The 20,526-nt window shown below is 53.0% G+C and overlaps 1 protein-coding gene and 1 long non-coding RNA gene across 7 annotated transcripts in view; one reads left to right on the top strand and one right to left on the bottom strand.

Annotated features, from left to right (window-relative positions):
• LOC104001578 (uncharacterized) overlaps positions 1-2,013 on the top strand; it is a 60,568-nt gene extending 58,555 nt beyond the window's left edge. For 4 of the 5 annotated variants that reach the window (XR_008538487.2, XR_010148332.1, XR_008538489.2 and 1 more), the window contains one exon: positions 1,893-1,980. This is a non-coding gene — a long non-coding RNA (uncharacterized LOC104001578). Of the gene's footprint in view, positions 1-1,892 lie in introns of all 5 variants that reach the window. The other variant, XR_008538488.2, reaches the window with a different exon arrangement.
• Positions 1-20,526, bottom strand: part of TSPAN11 (tetraspanin 11) — a 65,151-nt gene that overhangs the window by 11,389 nt on the left and 33,236 nt on the right. For both annotated transcript variants that reach the window (XM_016923700.4, XM_016923702.4), the window contains exons 3-5: positions 16,544-16,735; positions 1,933-2,007; positions 898-1,002 (exon numbers count right to left, since the gene is read on the bottom strand). In XM_016923700.4, the coding sequence (XP_016779189.1) occupies positions 898-1,002; positions 1,933-2,007; positions 16,544-16,735 (372 nt within the window). The remainder of the gene's footprint in view (positions 1-897; positions 1,003-1,932; positions 2,008-16,543; positions 16,736-20,526) is intronic.

Here is a 20,526-nt window from a genome sequence, read left to right on the forward strand (position 1 = left end):
CAGGGGGTGGGGGTGGGGAGTGGGGTGGCAGAGAGAAGGGGGACCAGAGTGGGCAGGTGGCACTGCCTTGAATTTTCTGACACGGACACATCCGGATCCTAGAGCAGTGCTGTCCAGGAGAACGTTCTGCAATGAAGGCAGCATCCTACATCTGTGCTGTCTGATCGGAGCTCACTAGACACATGGGCTAATGAGCACTAGAAATGTGGTTGGTGTGACTGAGGAACTGAATGTTGTATTTAATTGAGCTGGAAATAGCCACATGTGGGTGGTGACTACCGTATTGAACAGGACAGCTCTGAGGTCCATTTGCCCATCCCTTATGTCTGGTCAGGCCAGTGGGTGTCCCTGGAGGGATTTGCTGCATCTCTTCTTAGGAGAAAACCTTTCTGTCCCCCAGCATTCTGTCTGATGGCTCACACTGGAGGGTTCTTGCGGCAGCTTAACTGAAATACCTCCGCTGGTTACAGCTCACTCTTACGGAGCCACAGCAGCCAGCTCCCTGGGGAAGGAGGAAGGCAGCCCCACGGATATAAGCAGCCTGGAGAGGAGCTTCCTGGCCCAGATCCCGGCAGGAGATGGAGTTCTCCTGGCACAGCCGGCTTCCTGGCCACAGAGGCCCCAGAATGGGAAGGCAGCAGGGGTGGGGCCTGGAGGAGGTGGTCGGGGAAGGAGAGGAACCAGGCTTCAACAGGTAGTTTTCATGGCAGTGGGGACATCTAGAGATGTGGCCAGGTTTAATGCTCATGTGCCCTAAAGAGGCTTCATTTTAAGGATGTGACATTTGAGGCTCAGAGAGGGTAAGTAACTTGCCTAGGGTCACCCAGAAAGGAAAGAACAGTCAGGATTTGAATCCTTGTGGGCTTGGCCTTCAAGGCCATATGGGGCATGGCTTACATCCTGCTGGAGTCGGTCCACTGAGGCGGTGATCTGCGTGGCTCCGGGCTGCCCGTAGTTCTCAGCCAGAGTCCGGTTCAAGTGCTGCTTCAGTTCATCACTCAGCTGAGGAGGGTAGGAGCGAAGGCCCCATCAGCGGGACCAGCCCCACCCCTGCCCTGGCACCGGGCCCACTTCCAACTCCCCCCAGCTAATTCTAGAACACTGCGGACTGTGGATGGTGTGATGCGGAGGTTTCTCAACAGGGTAAGGGACCATCAGCCAGAGACAGTGTAGAAGATGGCTATGGAGAGGAAGACACAAAAACTGAGCCCCAACTTAGGGCAGAGGTGTGATGGGCAGAGCTGAGAGAGGCTGGGGAGATGGCTCAGGTAAAGGGTCACATCCAGAAGCTGGTGGGAGGCGGTGGTGAGGCCAGACACAGGGTGCTTTGAAATGTCTGTTGATCTTAACTGTGATCATGAGGTGATATTGAAAATATTTATAATTGTTACCCTGTGAGCATCATAGCAGCACTGGCTTGAAACAACCAGCAGGGTCGCACTGTCTCTACCAGCCAAACATCACCATGGTCATGACCTCGAATCCCCGATTCAGAGGGCTCAAGGGTGGGAGTGGATAGGACTGACTCTAGGACTCACTCCATCCTTGCTCAATCCAGGCAGGCAAGGCCCGATCCTGTTTCGGGGTCTGGCATGTGACCCTGGCCCAGGCCTTTCTTCTTGGATGTCTCTGACAGATGGATTCATCCTCTAGACCATTCTTGGAAGGGGAGAGGGATGACCCAATGTCCCTTGGGAAGCCCCCGTCCCCAGCTCCCATGTGGAAGACATTAGCATCCACAGATGCAGCACAGAATTGCTGGAGCCAGGACCAGCAGCTGGGATGCAGATGTGTAGGGGGATTGCCAGGGCCTGGGAAACAGGACCACCCTTGTGCCTTCCTCAGCTTCCCTCATCACAGTGCAAACCTCCCTACCCACATTGCTTCTTCAGGACACTGACAGAGGATGCAGGAGGAGGAAACGTCACTTACCCTCTGGTAATACACATGGGCCAGGACTCCCGCCACCAGCTCAACCAGGAAGATGACGAGCAACAGGCAGAAATACTAGCAGCAAAGAGAGAGGACGGTCACCACTGGGATCGGGATGCTGCTATGACAGATGTTTCCCCACAGTGGTGGGGGTGGTAGAGATACCTGCTGGGACCCCTATCATCCATGCCATCTTCCTCCTGGATGTACCAGCCTCACTGGCTGCTGGCACCAAGTTCCCCACTTACTCCTTCCCTCTTTGGTCTGCTGACAATTCAGTACCGCATGTACCCATCCAATATGTATTAAATACATGCCATATGCCAGATGCCAGGTAGCGTAAGTAAGACAACTATTGCTCTCAAAGTTATTGATGGTGGGAAGACAGATGAGTGACTGCAATGCTGTGTTACAAATGCAACTATAGGGTAAGCTCTAGAAATGGTAGGAGGCTCCTGGTAGGGTGGGCAGTCAGAGAAGGCTTCCTGGAGGTGGTGACACCTAAGTAACATCTTTAAGGACTGAATAGGCATTTGCTAAGTGAAGGAGGGAGGCACATTTCAGGAAGAGGGGAGAACAAGTGAAAAGCCTGGAGCCTGCAGGAAGCATGGGGCATTTGTGTTCAGGGAGTGGAGAGTGCCCTTGTAGTTGGAATGCAGGGACAATCGTGGACTGTGACAACCAAGGCTCAGGAAAAAGCAAATCACAGGTCCAAGGGAAGGTGATTCCTGTGTTGTCTTTCAGCCCTGATGCCCATTTCCTGTTCTACATGGCCCTGCAAGGGTTCTCATTCCCCTAACTACTGCTCCTCCCACCTCACAGCCCTGCTGCTGCTGCTGCTGGCTTCCCAGCCCTGCACTCAGTGTGACCTGTAGAAGGACATGGGCCCTGCTTCCTTCTCACTCCCACCTGGCTTGCACAGTCAGGAGGGCTCCTGAGACCCGGCTTGACCAACTCTGCTTGCAGGAGCCAACAGGCCTAGAAGGCATGTTGGGCCTCCCTCTCTCCCTACCCTGGAGGAGCACGGAGAGGGGGATGAAGCTGGCTACAGGCAGCCACGGAGCTCACAGGCAGGGACAAGGAGAGAGAATAGAGAAGAGAGGAGAGAGGGGGAGCACTACTGATGGAAATTGGCCCCACTGTGGGGAAGCTCAGCCAGACTCATGAGCACCTGCCACCCAGGCTGCCCCCAGGCACTGCCCGCCCACCTGGCCACAGCAGGGCAGCTACCCGTGGTCACTGGGATGGCTGGATTCTAGGGAAGGCCCAGCCTGTGGGTGAGACTGAGACTCTAGGGCTCACCCAGCAGGGAAAGGAGTGTGGGCAGGAGGGATACGGTGGTGGGTGGCGGCGGAGCGGGGGCGGTGCCCAGGATAGACAGAGCATTTCAGAGGCAATGCTAATCCATGGGCCCATGGGCCTTGCCCAACCATCTCCTGCACGACTCAGCAGGGAGCCTGGCATGGGCAGGGATTAAGGAATACGGGAGAGGGGCCATTTCTTTTCACAGGAAAAGAACTGTGGTCCAAGAGCAAGGTTTCCTTTCAAATGAAGTGCATTACCCACCTCCTCATTGCAATTTTACTGTGTCCTATAGGCTCCCAGCATCAGGGACACGGAGTTTCCAGTCTCAGAATAACAGTGTCAGGCCTAGCCCCATCATTTGTGGGGCCTGAGGCCAAGAGCACAAATGCAAGGTCCCTGCCCCTTCCTTTCCTACCCCAGGCTCTTCGCTGCATCAGGAAAAACCTCCAGCTCTGTCTGCCCCTCCCCCAGGGTCAGATGCCCCTTGCCGGATGGGAGGTGTGTGGAGAGGGCTGGGTGTGGTGCAGGCTAGGGGCACATATGCCAGGGGTCTAGTCAGCCTCAGGACATGCTTGCAGATGCTGCCTGCAGGCACAGGTTGTCTGGACAGAGGATTCACTCTCCTGGGCCCCTGGGAGGAGGTCAGGAAGTGGCGGGAGGGAGTTGCAGATTCCACAAGGGGACATTCCCTCTGCCCTACGGACTTTCCACTCCCTGGGGAGGAGTGTGGTTGAAGGGGGCCTCAGGACAGGGGCCTGGGTCTGCGTGTGGTACTGAGTGGTATGCAGGGTAAGCTAAGGCAGGAGGCTGAAGAGAGCATCTGTGGATGGTCCCCCTGCTTGAGGAGCCTCTGAGAAGCAGGGTCCAAACACTGAGGAAAGCTGGAGGAAATGTCAGTGGACTTGGGTTGGGTCCAGGCTCCACCACATGCTGGCTCTAGCTGGATGGCTGCTAGTGCTTAGGTGCAAATTAGAAAAACGTGGCTCAGCAAGAGTTGCATGGGCTGGATTTCAGCCTTCTTTGGTCCCCTCGTGTAGGACGCAAAGTTTAGGGACAAGGAGGACCCAACCAGGGGGAAATGTGCTTTCCAGTGATCTAACCCGCCTCCTGCCCTCCCAGAGCTCCAGGTCCTGCAGCATGAGGGGGTGCGGTCCTTGTCAGCCAGAGGCAGGCGTAGCCAGCCCATGCCAGAGTGTGATCCCCCTGGGAGCGGCCCGGCCCATCAGACAGAGCATGGCTACACATTCACCCTCACCCCACCCAGGGTGAGGCATCCTTGTTTCTGAGTCTCCTTGACTCAGGGGCTCTCCCCTGCCATGCGCTGCTGGGCCCTGCGGCTCCTCTCTGACATGCGTGCCCTTCCTGCCTGCTCCAAACTTCCCTCCACCATCCTCAGCTACGGTGCTGAGGCCGGATCCCTCCTGCTGCACAGGACCTGAAGGCATTGATGCCAGTGGCTCCCAGAGACCTCTGGGGCATGGGAGGAAGAGGTGATGGAGTGCCCCTAACTGACAGGAGCACCCAGGCTGCTGGCAGCTAGGAGAGCCACATCCTGGCATCTCTCCACCTTCCTTCTCTCCACCACCACTGTGAGCTGAGTCAGGCCCGTAGGATACTCCTGGATAGCTGGCAGTGTCACGCCACTTCTCGGGGGAAGCCACTGCCCCAGTTACTGTTGAAGACAAGGTGGGGAACAGGGAGGACGGGGAGGTAGAGATACTGAACCTCACCCCTTGGTTTAGTGGCTGGCTAAATTAGTACATGCTACCCCTGCACAGGCTGGTTCAGAGGCATCAAACAGGCTATCTGACCTACGGAGTGGTCAGGAGGAGGGGAGAGAGCTTGGCAGTGGCGGTGGTGTGTGGGGATAGCCTTCTCGAGCTCCAGTGTGTTAAGATGCCTGGAAGGGGAGTGAGGGCCTGGCCTGGGGCTTCAAGGGGACTGAGGCCGGGTGCTGGTGGGCACAGGTGCTGGCTCCAGGCAGCAGCTTCCACAGCAGGGAGGCTGCGGGTGTGTGACTCACCTGGACAGGTGTGTGACAGGCCCAGGAGGCAGGCAAAGGGTCCCTCATCAAGATGCTGGGACTTCAGCCGGATGAGGTCATGGGCTCTGACAGACCCATCACCTCTGCCCCTCCACCCTGCACCTTACCCAGCCTTTCCTGACTCCCTGGGTCCGGCGCGATCATCTCAGGGCCCCTGCGGCACACGCTGGCTCTGTGTGCAAAGCTGAAAAGTGTTCCTGGTGTTGCTGCACACAGTTCTCTTCACACAGGCCAAGCGTCCAGCCTTCGGGCCTTTGCCCTGCCTGTCCCCCTGCCTGGAATGCTGGTGCCTACCTGTCCTTCCACACCCAGCTCGGCTCAGTCTTGGCTCCACCAGGCTATCCTTGGGCAGGAGCAACCGCCACTCCCCACCGTCTGAATGCCTGCAGCGCGTCATCTGCTGTCTCCTGACACCTGCACTCTCTGCTTTGCCCTTCTCTCCTCAGCTGGACTGGGCTTCACCTCTGTGTCCCTCCCCTTCGCCTGCCGTGCAGTTCCTCAATGTAGGTCATCACCGGATGAGTGACACAACTTTACCCATTGCTCCGTAGCACTGCTCTTGCTTCAGGTGTTACCACTCTGTCCCCTAGCATGACTGTGAGCTTCGGAGAAACAGGGACCACATCTGAGGTTGCTTCTGGCTCCTCCACAGTGCCTGATGGTGCTGGGTCTAGACATACGCTTAGCAGACATCTCCTGATAAAGACGCAGGAGTGCACTTTCTAATAAAGTACACCTATGAGACAGCAGAAACTGGCTGGAGCATAACCAGCCCCATGCTGGGGGCAGTAGCTTAATCTTTTACTGATCTGAGAGTAGCATAGCACAGTTACCTTAGTTAAATTTACACCAGTGGTTTTCAACCTGGCACAATTTTGCAACCAGTGGGTATTTGGCAAAAGGAGTATCTAGAGGGTCGAGGCCCGGATGCTAAGCATCCCACTGGGTGCAGGGCAGTCTCCCGCAGTGAAGAATTATCTGGCACAAAATGCCAGCAGTGCCGAGGTTGCAAAACCCTGGGTCACACATTTACCTTCAGGTTCTCAGGCTGATGCTGGGACTTGATTTGCTTATGTGTCCCTATGCACTGTGGGAGCCACAAAAATAAGATCCAAGGAATGTTACCTAGCTCCCGAGGAGCCGGAAACAGAACATGGACAGAAGCATGTGCAGCACTGTACCTGCCTGGGAGGGCACCTCTGCAGCAGAAGGCTACTTGCCTTGACAAAAGGAAGGATCAGGGAAGCCTATATTGCTTCAGCTCACATCCCCATGGGACCCCGGGGCTGGAATTCCATGAGGGAATTCCATGAGGCCAGGTACAACCCAAGAGCTCTCAGTGTTTCCTTGGGGATCATCTGTTTTCTGAAGCAGCTGTGGATTCCTCCAGTTGCCTCAGTGAGCTGCGGAGGGGTGTGACGCCATAAGGTTTGTGTTAGGGGTTGACTCTAGGAAGCATCAAGAAGGTTCTGGAAACACCTTTTGCCTTCTTTAAGTTGGGTTTGATATTGCTTTTTGAATTATTATACAAAAGTCAGTAATAAGAAATTCTCAGCCCATATTTCCATGTAGTTAGAATTCACAGGACCTCATGGTGTCCTGCTTTTCCTAGCTCACTGTGCCAGAGAGGGCCCCCGCTCCACCAATAGAGCCCAGAATTCTCTGCAGGGAGCCTCCAGAATCACTGGCCCATGGCTTAGGAGGCAATACCCCAATTCAGGGCAGGCTGGCCTTGCTTCTCAAAACTTAGTAGAGGAGGAGAGGGCAGGCAGGTTTTCTGTAGTGGGAGCAATAGACAGGCATCCCTTCCAGCAAAAGAAAAAAAAATAACCCTTTCTTGGCAGAGGCAGTGCCTTACTCATCTGCACAGCCCTGGAGCACCAAGCCTAGCCTAGCACATGGTACCCACATGTAACAGTAACAGCCCACATGTACAAGCTTTCCCAGGTGCCAGCCCCCCTTGCAAGCACATTGCATGGTCTCTCCTGTCCACCCTTGGAGATGAGTACTAGCATTGCTCATCACATTGCCACATGGGCACGAGCATCAGCCTCGCTTTATAGATGAGGACAGGAGCTTGGAGACGCTAAGTAGCTTGCTGAAGGTCACATAGCAAGTACGTGGTGAGCAAGGAACAGAACCCAGGAGTTCCAGCTGCAGAACCTGTGTTCTGACCTGCTGCATGGTACTGTCCCCACTAAATGGGGGAGGGATGGACGGATGAGCTCACTCGGCTCACTTAGGGTGGATTCAGCATTTTAGGGCAGGTATGGTTCAGGTGAACACAGGGGTGTCAGTGCTCCTCTGCAAAGGACAGAGTGTCAGGAGAGGTGAGGAATGAGTAGGTGAAGATGGAGAGAATAGAAGGAAGCCCAGGGAAGCCCTCCCTGGGTGCATAAGCATCCGTCACTGCCCTGTGTTCAGTCCCCTGCCAGCTGTCCTGGGCACCAGTGGGGCAGGCAAGAGATAATCTAGGTGGCCCTCCCCCCACCTCCCCCCTGCGCAGCCGGCCTTCCTCTTTGCCAAGAGTGGCACGAGAGCAACTTTCACCTGCTCCTCCCTGCTACTCCACCCCTTGGCTCATCCTGGGTTCATGGCCATGGATTCTAATGCCTGTTTCTGCCCCCTCTGCCCTTCGCTTTATTCAACCCAGCCTGCTCTTACCTCAGAAGCTAGGTAAGGCACTGTTGTACAAGCCTGAGAAACACTCCTGTGTGTGCACACAGAGCCATGCACAACGAAGCCTCCAGCCTCTGTGCCTTTTGCTCTCGCTGTTCCTCCTGCCTGGAATTCCCTATTCCAACCCCATTTGTGTTCTACTTACTGGCTGCTCAGCCACCAACACTCTCAGCTCAGGCACAGCCTCCATGAAGCCCTCCCTGAGCCAGAAGTTTCTGAGCCATGGTCTCACTGTTAGCATCCTTGTTTCTGAGCTTCCCTGACTCTGGGGCCTCCCTGCTTGTCTCGCTCCCTGGGACTGTGTACGCGCTGATCCCTGCTTGCCCTCCTGGCTCTGATCTTTACCTGTTCTGCCTTCATGGTCCCTGTGCCCTTGGTGTGACCTGAACCTATCCCACTGACCTCCAGCTCCACTCTGGTTTCTGTGACTGGTCTGCCCCTGCAGGTCCAGGGCTGCCGGTCCTTCCAAAATCGATCCCCTGCGGTCTGATGGAAACAGGTAACGAGAATTCCAAAGAAAGCTCCTGTAGCATCTGCCCCAGAGTCCTCCATAAAAACTATCCCATTTCAAAATATGCCAAGCTGGAGCAGTGTGTTAAGCATAGAATGGGATCCAAACATTCATCTTTCCCCATGTAGCAAAGCGATTTTATTTCCTATTAATTCTTTAATGGAACAGTTTAAACTAGAAGCAAAACTGGATATTTTCTAAAACTATAGCTCCAAAGGGAAGCTAGAACAGCATAGCACTCTCTGAACCAAACCAATGTTTTTTTTGTTTGTTTGTTTGTTTGTTTTTTACACGAGGCCTTGCAGGAAATATGCAGAAATATTTCACTGTGACATTAAGGTGAGTAATTAGATATTGAGTCCTTTTTATTTTTTATTTTTTTTGAGATAGGGTCTTGCTTTGCCACCCTGGCTGGAGTACAGTGGTACAATCATGGCTCACTGCAGCCTCGAACTCCTGGGCTCAAGCGATCCTCCCACCTCAGCCTCCTAAGTAGCTGGGACTACAGGTGCATACCACCATGCCTGGCTAATTAAATTTATTTATTTATTTATTTGTAGAGATAGGGTCTCACCATATCGCTCAGGCTGGTCACAAACTCCTGGTCTCAAGCAATCCTCCCAGCCTGGCCTCCCAAAGTGCTGGGATTATAGGCATGAGCCACCATGTCCTGCCAGAAATTGAGGGTTGGACTTAACATCGCTTGCGGGAAAGCTGAGCCCCAGATAGAGATTTTGGGGCACATTCACTGGTGCATAAGAGACAGGGCAGCTCAGCATCAGCTGGTGCCATCTTTGAGGTAAGTTTGAAGAACTTTATAAAACTGGAATTTCAAAATTTCTCCATTGGATTGATTCTGCCACAAAGAAGGGAGCTTCACTGAAGCATTCCTCTTCTGTATCTCCAGCCATTCTGAATAATTAGAGATAGGGTTTGTGAAGCTTCCTGCCAAGCCATATCTAGTCAAGGCAGTCCAGGCAGGTTGGGATGAGAGGCAGGTACTAGCCTATTCTCAGAACAGGGCATCAACAGCCAAAGAAAACCCAAGACCCTGCCAAGGTTAAGTTGCAGGGAGGAGAGCCCAGCCCGAGGCTCCCAGCTGGCTCTGTGTGTGAGAGGATTACAGAGGAAGCCGGAGGGAGGGTCAGGGAGCTCAGAACCACCCGCCAAACAGGAAAAGTGAAGCCAGCTGTTTCAGTGGCAACAGCCTGGGGGAATTATTTTCTGGCAATTAACCATTAACTGCAGTGGGCTTGGAGGTGCAGCTGCCCGGCCCATTTGTGCAGAAAAGAGAGGATGTGGACTTGGGAGCCTTCAGCCATTCCTGTAACCAAGTGTCACTGTTAGAAGGATGGAGGTAACCTCTACCCCTCCTGGCCCCAGCCCAGGGCTCAATGCCTTGGTTGTCCAGCTGCAACCACACCAAAGGTTGGGATTCAGCCATTCCACCTGGAAGTGGCTTTACAGTGAGGGCTCAAGAATGTGCTCTGGCCAATGTCTGATACTGACATGTGGTTCTGGGAGCAGAAAAGGGGGCCAGGGCTAGGGTGCAGAAAGCCGGTGGACAGAGAGAGGGCATGCTGGAAGACGCAGGGAGGGAAAAAAACTGGGTCTTGGGGAGGCAGCAAGTCTTCTAGAGGCACATCAAGAAAACGTGGCTGAGGCCCTTCAATGTCCCAGCCCAAATGTTGGGGGTCTAAGGAGATCACACTGTGTGTGTTCCAGTGGGCGGTGAGGGTCATGGAAGGAGAACAGTTTCAGAACTCCAAGCCAAAGACAGGCATTTACTAGGATTCAAGCTGGGACTACTGAGAGCCCAGTCTGAACAGGCTGAGTGAGAGCAGCCCCCAGACTGGGCATTAGGGCCTGGCCAGCTGGCTGGGGCAATAAGGGCCAGACCCCCCACAGGGAGACACGGCGCAGGGAACTCAGAGGATGCTGGTGTTCAGTGGATTCAGGCATGAGGAAAGTGACCAATTGCTACTTCCTCCCAGTGCCCTGGAATTACCCAGACTTTCCCATTGGCTGTCTTCTTGCAGGCTGTGGGGGAGATAGTACAGCCTGAAGGCACCTGTGCAAGGGGCAAGGGGAGGACAAAGAGCAGAGGGGAGGACAAAGAACAAGAAGGAGACACCAGGCTCCAGGGAACAGGGCAGCCTGGAAGTTAGGGAAAGCCCAGAGAGGTCAGAGCCTCTGACCAAATCCAATACAAATTTAAACTGCCCGCATGGTCCTTTGCCTTTTAATACAGGCGCCTCATGTTCCTCACTAGACTCTAAGCCTAGAACTGGGTCAGAGTCCCTTTTTCCCTCCTCCCCTTCTCACCCTGCCTTGTGCCCAGCAGAGCAGGACATGCCAGGAATGTGCTGGAAATGCTTGTTGATGTTGATGAATTAGGCAGTCCCATCAATGCAATATGGAACATCCACTGCAGAAAATCGGAGGGAGGTGGTGGTGGAAGCTAATTGGCCATAGAACCACCCCATCAAGACAATGCTGCTGGATTGTGGTGATCAGGTACACCCGCTGCATCCCGAGAAGGATGGATGTCAACACAAACCCTATGAGTCTCTTGAGCGGTCAGCTCTTCGGGATGTTTGCATCCTGCTTCCCAAGGAGCCTTCAGGGTTCTGAGGTCCCCTGGTCCATTCCCCTGCCTGCACTGCATAAGCCACGCTGGATGAGGAAAGGACTCATGCTGGAGAGGGGTCGGGGTTCCCCAAGTCCTGGCTATAGAATGGTGGGGACAGCTGACTCAAAGGTTAAAGAGCCACCAAACAGATGAGGCAAGGCCCACCTTGGAGCTGGGTGGCTGGTGGAGCAACATAACAGAATGTGTAGGTAAGAAACGAGCCAGGGAGGACACAGTCCAGTTTCCAGGCATGGGGTCTCAGGCTCTCCTCACCCTGAACTTCCCACCAGCGCCAGCTTCTTCAGAGGATGTGGCCCAGCTCAGGCTGCAGGGCCCTGGGAGCCATGGCCCTCAGAATAACTCTTATTTATTTAGGTTCCTTCTTAAGGGAGCTTGGTCATGGTGATGGCAATAGTGATGTGAATGTTCATTAGAGCCACATTTTTACCATCTTTTTATAATGTGGTGACTTGCTTCCCAGGACCTGAAAATACTTCTTCGTTATCCTCACACATCATCCTGTATAAAACGGCAACACAAGGAGGCAGGCAGAAGCTGAGTGACTTACCCGAGGTCCCAGAGCAAGCTAGGCAAGGTACTCGAAAACCAGCTTTTGAACCCGAGCCCATATATTTTCACCTTTGATTGTGGACTTTAGTGCCCTGGTTGACCACGTCTTGGCCTGTTGGATGGAGGTGTGGCAATTCTGGATCCCCTTGTTTTAGAAATTGGTTTTTAGAACTTCTTACTTTTTTATCCATCCCCTAAATAGAAAAGAACCCCCAATAAAGACCCAGTTTAGTCTGAATCATCCACCATGATCTTCATTTGGCTTAAAATATAGAAGTTTTCAGAGCCCCCATTCACAACTCTAAAAATATCCCTTTCTTTTGATCTAGGTGGCCTCTGTTCTGGTCATTGACCATAGGCTCAGATGGCCTGAATTATCTCTCTCATGCAGTCTTTGCTAAAAAAGATCTGGTATGAATAATTTAAGCCCCATTCCTGTTCCTGCCTGGCAGATTTCCAGTGCCAAGCTGATCATCATTTCAGCACCAGCAGAGATGTGCTATTTCTGTCCCCGATGGCCACGTCCTTCTTGGGAAAGTGACTTTGAGGAGCTGCAGATGAGCTAGGAGGAAGGGCTGTGCCAGGACAGACATCGTGCCTGTGTGGAAGCTGGATGGTCCCCCTCTGGGTCATTCTTTGGGAACTCCTCCTGATCCAAGGTAGTTGCACATCATTCAGATGCCTGGTCTTTCATCTTTCCCTCTCCTCCTCAGGGACCACTTGGTCTAGTGATAGACTCACTGCCCTTCTCCTTTGGAGCTTCCCTCACCTGTCAGCTGATTCAAGATTTCAAATGGAAGTTAAACATGGAGGGGACAAAATGAAATGAAACAAGGAAGGAACTGCTAAGAGCCATACAGCACTTTTACACTGCCTTAACCACACCACTTGACTCTAAATGGGAGCCTGGGTTTTAAAATTCCTACTTATGTTAGCCCAAGAAAGGTTGTACAGGCACCTTCTTGGTTTAAACAATCAAGTGCTCGATGCTTCACGGGCTGTTGGGCCAGGATGTGGATTACTCAGGATCCCCAGCTTTACCTCCTGCTCTGTCCTTGGGCCAGTTGTCATTGGTTCTTTCATAGAGGGGCAGATAAAGCAAAGAAGGCAGATTCTAGGCCATGGAGTTTGCTGTTTGCTAGCGCCCTGGCAGAGATGCCTGTCTCCACAGTCCTGCGTTGGTGGCTGAGTGCATGTGTGCGTGCATATGCATGTGTGTGCACGAATGTGTGTGCGTGCATGCACACTTTTTTCTGACCTCAGTTTCAAGCTGTTGCCTCCTTGATGTGTCTGTTTAGTGACTTGGACCAGAGAGATCACCAGTTCTGTGTGGGATGGGAGTGAATGCAGGCAAGTCTCTAGAGAAGAGGGTAAAGTGGAGCTGAGAAGAAGCAGGGAATCTTGCACCAGCCTGTCCAACAGCTGCTGTGCCCCTCTCTGCCTCAAGCCCCAGAGGGATAAGACTCACTGTCTGTTGACTCCCCGAAGTGCAGAAGGGTAGGGTAAGAGATGCCCAGCAAGGCTTTGGGCAAGCACAAGGCCCTGACCTTCACTGACTCTCCACATCTCTCCCACATGCTCTGGGCACAGGGCTTGGCTCCCTCTGGGCAGGCCATCCAGACTAAGTGACAGTCAGGTTGAGACGCAGAGGCTGAAGACATTCATTCTTCATGGATCAGCCTGGATGTCTGGACAGATCTCATGAACAGATGGTGTAAGAGGAAGTGTGGAATGGGAGGCTGTGATCAGTGGCTTGGAGAGCACAGCGTGGTCAGGTGCTAAAGCTTAGGCTTCCCTTCTGGCCTTTGAGATGGCCAAGGGGAAGCGCTCCTATGATTACACTATTCTCCAAAAAATCCAATAATTCTGAGTGTCTCCCACTAATGCCTGGGTGACCCACACACTCACCCACCCAGTGTCTTTCAGCCTGTAACCTTTGGATGGAGCACTGGGCTCTGTGACCCTCAAGGTCCCTTCTAAGCTGAATATGCTCTGACCCAGGTGTGCTGTTCTTTCCTTACTATAATGGGAGCAACGAGGCACTGAGATGCCTGAGGCTTCTAGGGTCCCCTCACTACACCCCTGTCTCTTGCCTTAGGGTTCTGGGCTAGGTGCTGGAGGGGACCCTCCCTTGTTACCAGCCAGATCTCCAAAAGCCACTGCTCCATGAAGACCTCTCCATAGATGGAGGGCAGGGTGTGCCCTGCACACATGCTCCCCCTTGGCCTCTGGTCCCTCTGCCTCCCATCAGGCTTGTCCTCCTCCCCAGGGAAGCAGACTCTTAGAGGTGATTCCAACAGACAGCAACGCACAGTCCAGCTCCAGCCATTACTTGCTCCACATCTCAGCCCAATTTCTTCATCTGGAAAATGGGGGTGAATATGAGCTCTTGGGTTGCAGAAGAGTGTGGTGGGTCAGAGCGTGGGCTTGGAGGCAGACTGCATGCCGCTCACCAGCAGTGTGTATCATGCATTTTAAAACTTCGCATTTTTCTTCTGCCTCCACATCCCTACATGCAGACTGTGCGCACCTGCTGGGGTGACCAGGTGCACCAGTGTGATAGGGCTGGCTCTGCTACAAGTTCCCCTTGCTACCCTCCCCTGACTGTGACCTAGTGACATTCAAATGCACCAACGGAATCCCCTCCTGCCTTTTCTTATGGCTCTACCCTGACCCCCAAGGAAAGGGTCTCACCCACTCTCTGTTCCCTGCCTGCTTGGGGGAGCCCTAGTCTTTGGCTCTCCGCCCGTGTGACCCCGCCTCCTGTTGTTGTGTGCAGTGAATCTGTCTAGGACAGGGTGTCTGATCTTTTGGCTTCCCTGGGCCACACATAAAACACAGTAACGACAGCTGATCAGCTAAAAAAAAAAAATCACCAAAAAAATCTCATAATGTTTTGAGAAAGTTTATGGATTTGTGTTGGGCCGCATTCAAAGCTGTCCTGGGCTGCATGCGGCCCGTGGGCTACGGGTTGGACAAGCTTGGTCTAGGACCTGTGAGTCTGGTAAACTCTCTTGTCCTGTGCCTCTCCTGTGCCCCCTCTTGTGGCCACACCTGACTGACCATCACCTAAAAGAACACAACTGCCAGGTGACGCTGGGCAAATTGCTTCACCTGCCTCTGCTCTCCGTTCTTCCCCGTCCATACACAGAGTAAGAGTTGCTGCTCTGTGGGGCAGGGCGAGGACTGAGTGAGTTGATGCGCATGAATGTTGAGTGCAGCGCTTGCTCGGCACAGAGTTCAGACTACCGGGACTTTGCAGGTTGCTGTAGTGAGGATAGAGGGAGGTGGCTCTAGTGAATAGTGGCCATTTGTGTTCTAATTGGGCTCTGGGAGGAATGCAGGGCCTGTTTCCCAGTGCTGCAGGGGACCACTGGCCTTTAGTGGCTCCACAGAAGCAGGACAGATGGCTCTGGGTCAGAGGAAGGCGCTCGGTGGGGGCTTCTGTATTCCTTCTTGGGCTGTCCAGAGGTGAGTCCTGTCCTCTCTAAACAAGATGACCCAATGGAAGGAAGGAGGCAGGTGAGAGCATGTGGCTCGGCAGCCTGCTCATGGGCAGACCTCCAGGCGTGAGGGCCAGAGGCTCAGCCTGAAGCCTGAGGCTAGGCTGAAGGCCCTGCTTGCTAACAGGTGCAGAGCCGGACAGGACACAAACAGGCTTGCTGACACTGCAGAGGAGAGGGGTTCTTTCTCTGGGCCCAACTGCACTGATCCCCATAAGCCTCATGGCTGGTCAGTGCCACACAGAGGGAATATCCCCGGGCTGCGCTACATGCCTGGTTTTATTCAGTCACGTCACGTGCCTTCATCCAGCTATGTTGGTCAGACCTGGGATGTGCTACGTGGCTCTCAAGGACCTCAGTTGACGGACCTGCATCACCCTGCTGGAAATCCTCATGGTAGGCCCCATGTGAGGGTGGGTGGTGGCATGGTTGGCTCTCAGCACACCTGTCCCACCTGCTGGAAAAGAGCTCAAAACCCAAACTCTGGGGGCCTTCACTTTAGGAGACATAGGAGATAAGCAACCAATTTTAACACATGAGCCTAATTTAGATTCTAACTCAAATGTAAACACAGCAACAACAGTTTATGAGTCAACTGGGAAGATGTGGAACTGCTTGGTTATTTCATGATATTAAGGAATGACTGTTAATTGCTTTAAAGTGTGATAATGGTAATGTTATCATGTTTTCTAGAAGAGGGTACTTAAGTTTTAGAGATACACACTGAAACACTAACAGATGACATGCTGTCTGGGACTGTTTCAGAATCACCCTGGGGTTAGGAAGTGGGCAGGATGCAGGTGAGAGCGTGGACGGAACCAAGATCGGCTATGAGATGGTAATTGTTGAACTCTGGGTGAAGGGAAGATGGAGCTTCATGAAAAACACTCTTTATTTTTGCATATCTTTGAAAATTGCCATAAAAAAACCTAGAAAGAGGAAGAGGAAGAGGAGGAGGAAGAGGGAGAGGGAGAGGAGAAGGGGAAGTAGGAGGAAAAAGAGAATAAGAAGGAAACGGGATAAGGAGGAGGGGAAGGGTACAGAATAGGAGAAGGAGAAGGAGAGGACCAGGAAGAATAGGAGAAGAAGAAATAGGAGGAGGAGGAGGAAGAAGGGGAGTGGGAGGAGACAGAGATGGAGATACGGAGAAGGAGCTGCCACTGCAGCTACGGAGACGCCTGCTTGCTTGGGTCCTAAGAACCTGGAGACCGTGGCAAACCCCAGACCCAGGAGCAGCCACCCCCTCTCGGGCACTCCCACAGCCTCAGCCCCTCCCACTCCAGGGCTGGGGCCCCTCTCACTTGCTGGAAACCTGACTGGGTGGTGCAGGGCTCCCCCTCCCTGCAGAGCACAGGGCGGGCACTGACCGTGGAGAGGCAGCCCTTCTGCTCCCGGAGGATGGCACCGAAGCCCAGGAAGCCGGTCACCATGACAAGTACGCCCGCAAAGATGAGGATGTAGGCGGAGGCGGCAAAGGTGCTGGAGGCCAGGACGCTGAGGTAGCCACTCTTCTCCACCAGGGTCCAGATGCCCACAGCCAGGACGGCTGCTCCCCCGACCTGCAGGAGACCACCGGGTTAGAGCAGGGGGTGGCGGGGGCCTCGGCAGCTGCTATCCGTTCAGTGCCCACAGGGTGCCAGGCACTTCTCTTGCACTGGCTCATTCAGTCCTCCAAAGGAGGCGACAATGGTATGGTTACCCAATTTTACAGATGAGGAAATCGAGGCTGAGAGAGGTTAGGAGACTTGTCCAAGGTAAGCAACCTGCAGAGCCAGGTTTCGAATCCAGGTCCGACTGTGAATTCGGTGCTTTTTACCATGGTGGCCTATTGCGTATGAGGCCGGGGGAGAGGACTGCAGTTTCAGGGATGACCAACGTATCTGAGTCCCTTTGCTTCTCCAACTTTTCACCTCCCCAACTCCTGCCACCCCTGGCTCCTATCCCTTCAGAGCACTTCTTCCCTCTGTACACACTTCCCTGGTGGGGCTCGTTCGAGCACCGCCCCTTGTTTAATCCTTATGTTTGCCATTGGGGAAGCACAGCTGGGCTTTTTATCCCTACTCTATGAGGAAGAAACTGAGACCCACGGAGGAAAGGTAAATTGTCCAAGGTCCTGCCTGTAGTTGGGGGCAGGGTTAGGGGCAGAGACAGGAGGAGAACTCAGAGCCCAGGGCCTGCCCACTCAGTCACACTGCCTCCATGATTGAAGAGTCAGGGTTCTTAACAGGCTGGAGCCGCCTGGGAATGCAGAAGGAGAAACTTTTTTGCTAATTGTCTGATTCCCCTTTGGTCCTGAGAAGAGGGGAGGGATAGGACCCTCCTGATTTGCAGATAGGGGGATGCCTCCTTAGAAACTGGAGTACTTGGGAAATATAGCAGGGATGGCTCGGCTTGGCTGGTTCTATTTGCAATGAAGCCAAGTAACTCTTTCTGTGACTGTTGGACCCAGAAGGGCATAATGTGTGTGTATGCACACACGCACAGCATCTTCAGGGTGCCAGATGGGGAGTATGTGGGTGTTTGCCCAGGATTTGGGGACAGGACCCCTGGGACCTCTGACCGTCTCTGCCATCTGCTCCTGGGAAGGTGGACTTCTGCCCGCTAGTCTCCCTGCCCCCATTTAAGGATGGGTCTCTTTTCTCTAATGGGTGTGGGACGCTTCCTCAAGGAGTCCTGGGCGTGGTCAAAGCTAGAGAAGTGCCCTGGGCTCTGTCCATGCCCCCTGAGCCTTGTCACTGAAAGGAGCTCCCCATCTGCCCCAGGAAGACTCCATATAACCTACCCTGTCATTTCCCAGTTCTCTGTTCTGGGCAGTCACAGACATCCGTTGAGCAAACGAACATGTATTTACCATTTTCTCTTCTGAGCTTTGCAACAGCTCTGTGAGCATGGGGCAGGGTGGCAGGGCACATATTCTGCATTTTGCAGATGAGGAAATTGAGGCTTGAAGAGAATAAGACTGTGCCCAAGATGACACCATGAGTTTTAGAATTGAGATTCAACCCCATGTCTCCTGAGAGCAAATCCAGGACTCTGTCCCCAGATCCCACAGACTGGGCTGGGCCTGCTCCTCTACTCTGTGTTTTTAATAGATACTATTTCTTCAAAGTGCCATTTAATCTCCATTGGCACCTCCACCAGGTGGAAGAGCCAGGTGGAAGGACACCATCTGGGCTACAGCAAACAGAATGGGAGTGGCTATCACGCAGATTTCTTCAATTCCGTGATGCATACATTTTTCTCTCACATTTTAACATCTCTAAAATTGGGATGTATCTTATGACTGATGGTATTTTATAATTGTACTTGGCAGTAGTTTTTCTTAGTGGCACAAAAAACAATATTGTATCTTACCACTGATGATATCTTAGATTCAATGAAATCCTAGAATAGGTTTTAAAATTATCTGTGGGTATAGGTTATCTGTGGCTCACACAACCTCCATGACCAGTGAGGGATTTCCTGAGTTTAGGTCAATAAAATTGTGTAAAGTGAGGGTTTGCAGCCAAATATCCTGCACGGAATTCTTTTTGCCCCCTTCAGCATGCCTGGAAGGCTTGGGTGAGGGTCCCAACTTTGCATAACTAGCGGTGTGACCTAAACATAGTCCCTTAACCTCTCCAGACCTCAGCTTCTTCATCTCTTAAATCAGGGAGTTGTATTAGACCAGTGGTTCCCAACCTGTAAATACTGGGAACCCCTTTGATTACTTTTCCCCAGGATCTAATGTTTTGAGGGCCTCTACCCCCTCCCAGTCCTTAGGCTTAGCTGTAAGGAATGAGAGGGTTTCATTCCTTTGGAAGACCTGCTTGGGACATGGTCATCTCTTTAGAAAACAAGCTTTTCTCTGGACAGGAAAATTAACACTGCTCACTGTTGGATGGGTCACCAGAGGGGGTCACGGGAGGGCAGAAGTCAGCAGCCTGGGTTCTAGTTCTGACTGTGTCCCTGACTAACCACATGATTGTGGGACAGATATGCAGCCCCTCTAAGCCTCAGTTTCTTCATCTGTAAACTGGGGGCACTGGATGGGACCATATCTGAGGTCCCTTCCATATGGTTAAACTGTCCCTGCTGGTACCAGAGGTCAAGCTTCTGTCAACCTCCGGCAAGATGGTTCTGAATTAATGGCTCATGGCTGTCATTCAAGCCGCCTGGAAACTGCCTAAGTCAGCAGAAAGCAGCAGAAGAGGCAGGAAGAGGGACTTGATGGAGTGGGGAGAGATCTGACCCCAGTGAACTATTCAACAACCATTGGCATACAGTTGATTCAACAGTATTTGGCTCTTTACAGAATCTAGCGTGGTTTTCCATGAGGGTAATAACTACATTTTTCTTTTTTTTTTTTCCTCACTCTGTCGCCTAGTCTGGAGTACAGTGGTGCGATCTTGGCTCACTGCAACCTCCACCTCCCAGGTTCAAGCAATTCTCCCACCTTAGCCTTCTGAGTAGCTGGGATTACAGGAGTGCACTACCACGCCTGGCTAATTTTTGTATCCTTAGTAGAAACGGGGTTTCATCAAGTTGGTCAGGCTGGTCTTGAACTCTTGACCTCAGGTGATCCACCTGCCTCGGCCTCCCAAAGTGCTGGGATTACAGGTGTGAGCCAGCGCGCCTGGGCAATAACTACATTTTTCAAAGCCATAGCCTGTGGCCGACTAGCCAGCAAGCCCTGCAGAGGGTGAAGCCAGGCGACAAGGATGCAAGCTGGCCAGGAGGGGCGGAGCAGGTCACCCCTGTTGTGTAATTTTAGGAACTTTATATTCATAGGAAAGAAACATGATGGGGTGAAGCATTAACCTGAGTGGCTGCACATGCCTGAGGGGCCGAGAGAAATAAGGCAGCAGACCTGGAGGAAAGCAGGCAGAGGGTATAAAAGTAAATGTAGGCGTTTTTCTTTGTCTCGCTACCGTAGGGCTTCTGCAATGAAGGAAGGAAAGGGATGGGGCAGGAGCCAGGAACACTTGAATCCCAGTAAGGAAGGATCCTCTGCGGAGGGGAGTTCTCCACCCTCAGTGAGGAGGAGCCCATGGCTCAGGATGCGGGAAATGCACAGGGTGACGGGAAGTGTACAGGGTGATAGTAGACTTTGTGTTTACTGGCCACCTGCTACATGCCAAGCCCCACACTGGACTGAAAAGTCTCTGGGTTGGACAGGAGCTCACCCATGGGAACCACACTCATCATCTGTGCTCCTCCTCCCTGCTCAGTCTCATACATGGCGCCGCGCAATCACCCACCCACCCACCCACAGACACCACAGGGTCACTATAGGCTCCTCCTTCTCTCAACGACAACCATGTGCCAATTCCCCTCTGCCCTCAAACCTGTCTCCATCTCCCCGCCACAC

Source organism: Pan troglodytes, chromosome 10, assembly GCF_028858775.2.
Source record: "Pan troglodytes isolate AG18354 chromosome 10, NHGRI_mPanTro3-v2.0_pri, whole genome shotgun sequence".
In the NCBI taxonomy this organism is placed as follows: domain Eukaryota; kingdom Metazoa; phylum Chordata; class Mammalia; order Primates; family Hominidae; genus Pan; species Pan troglodytes.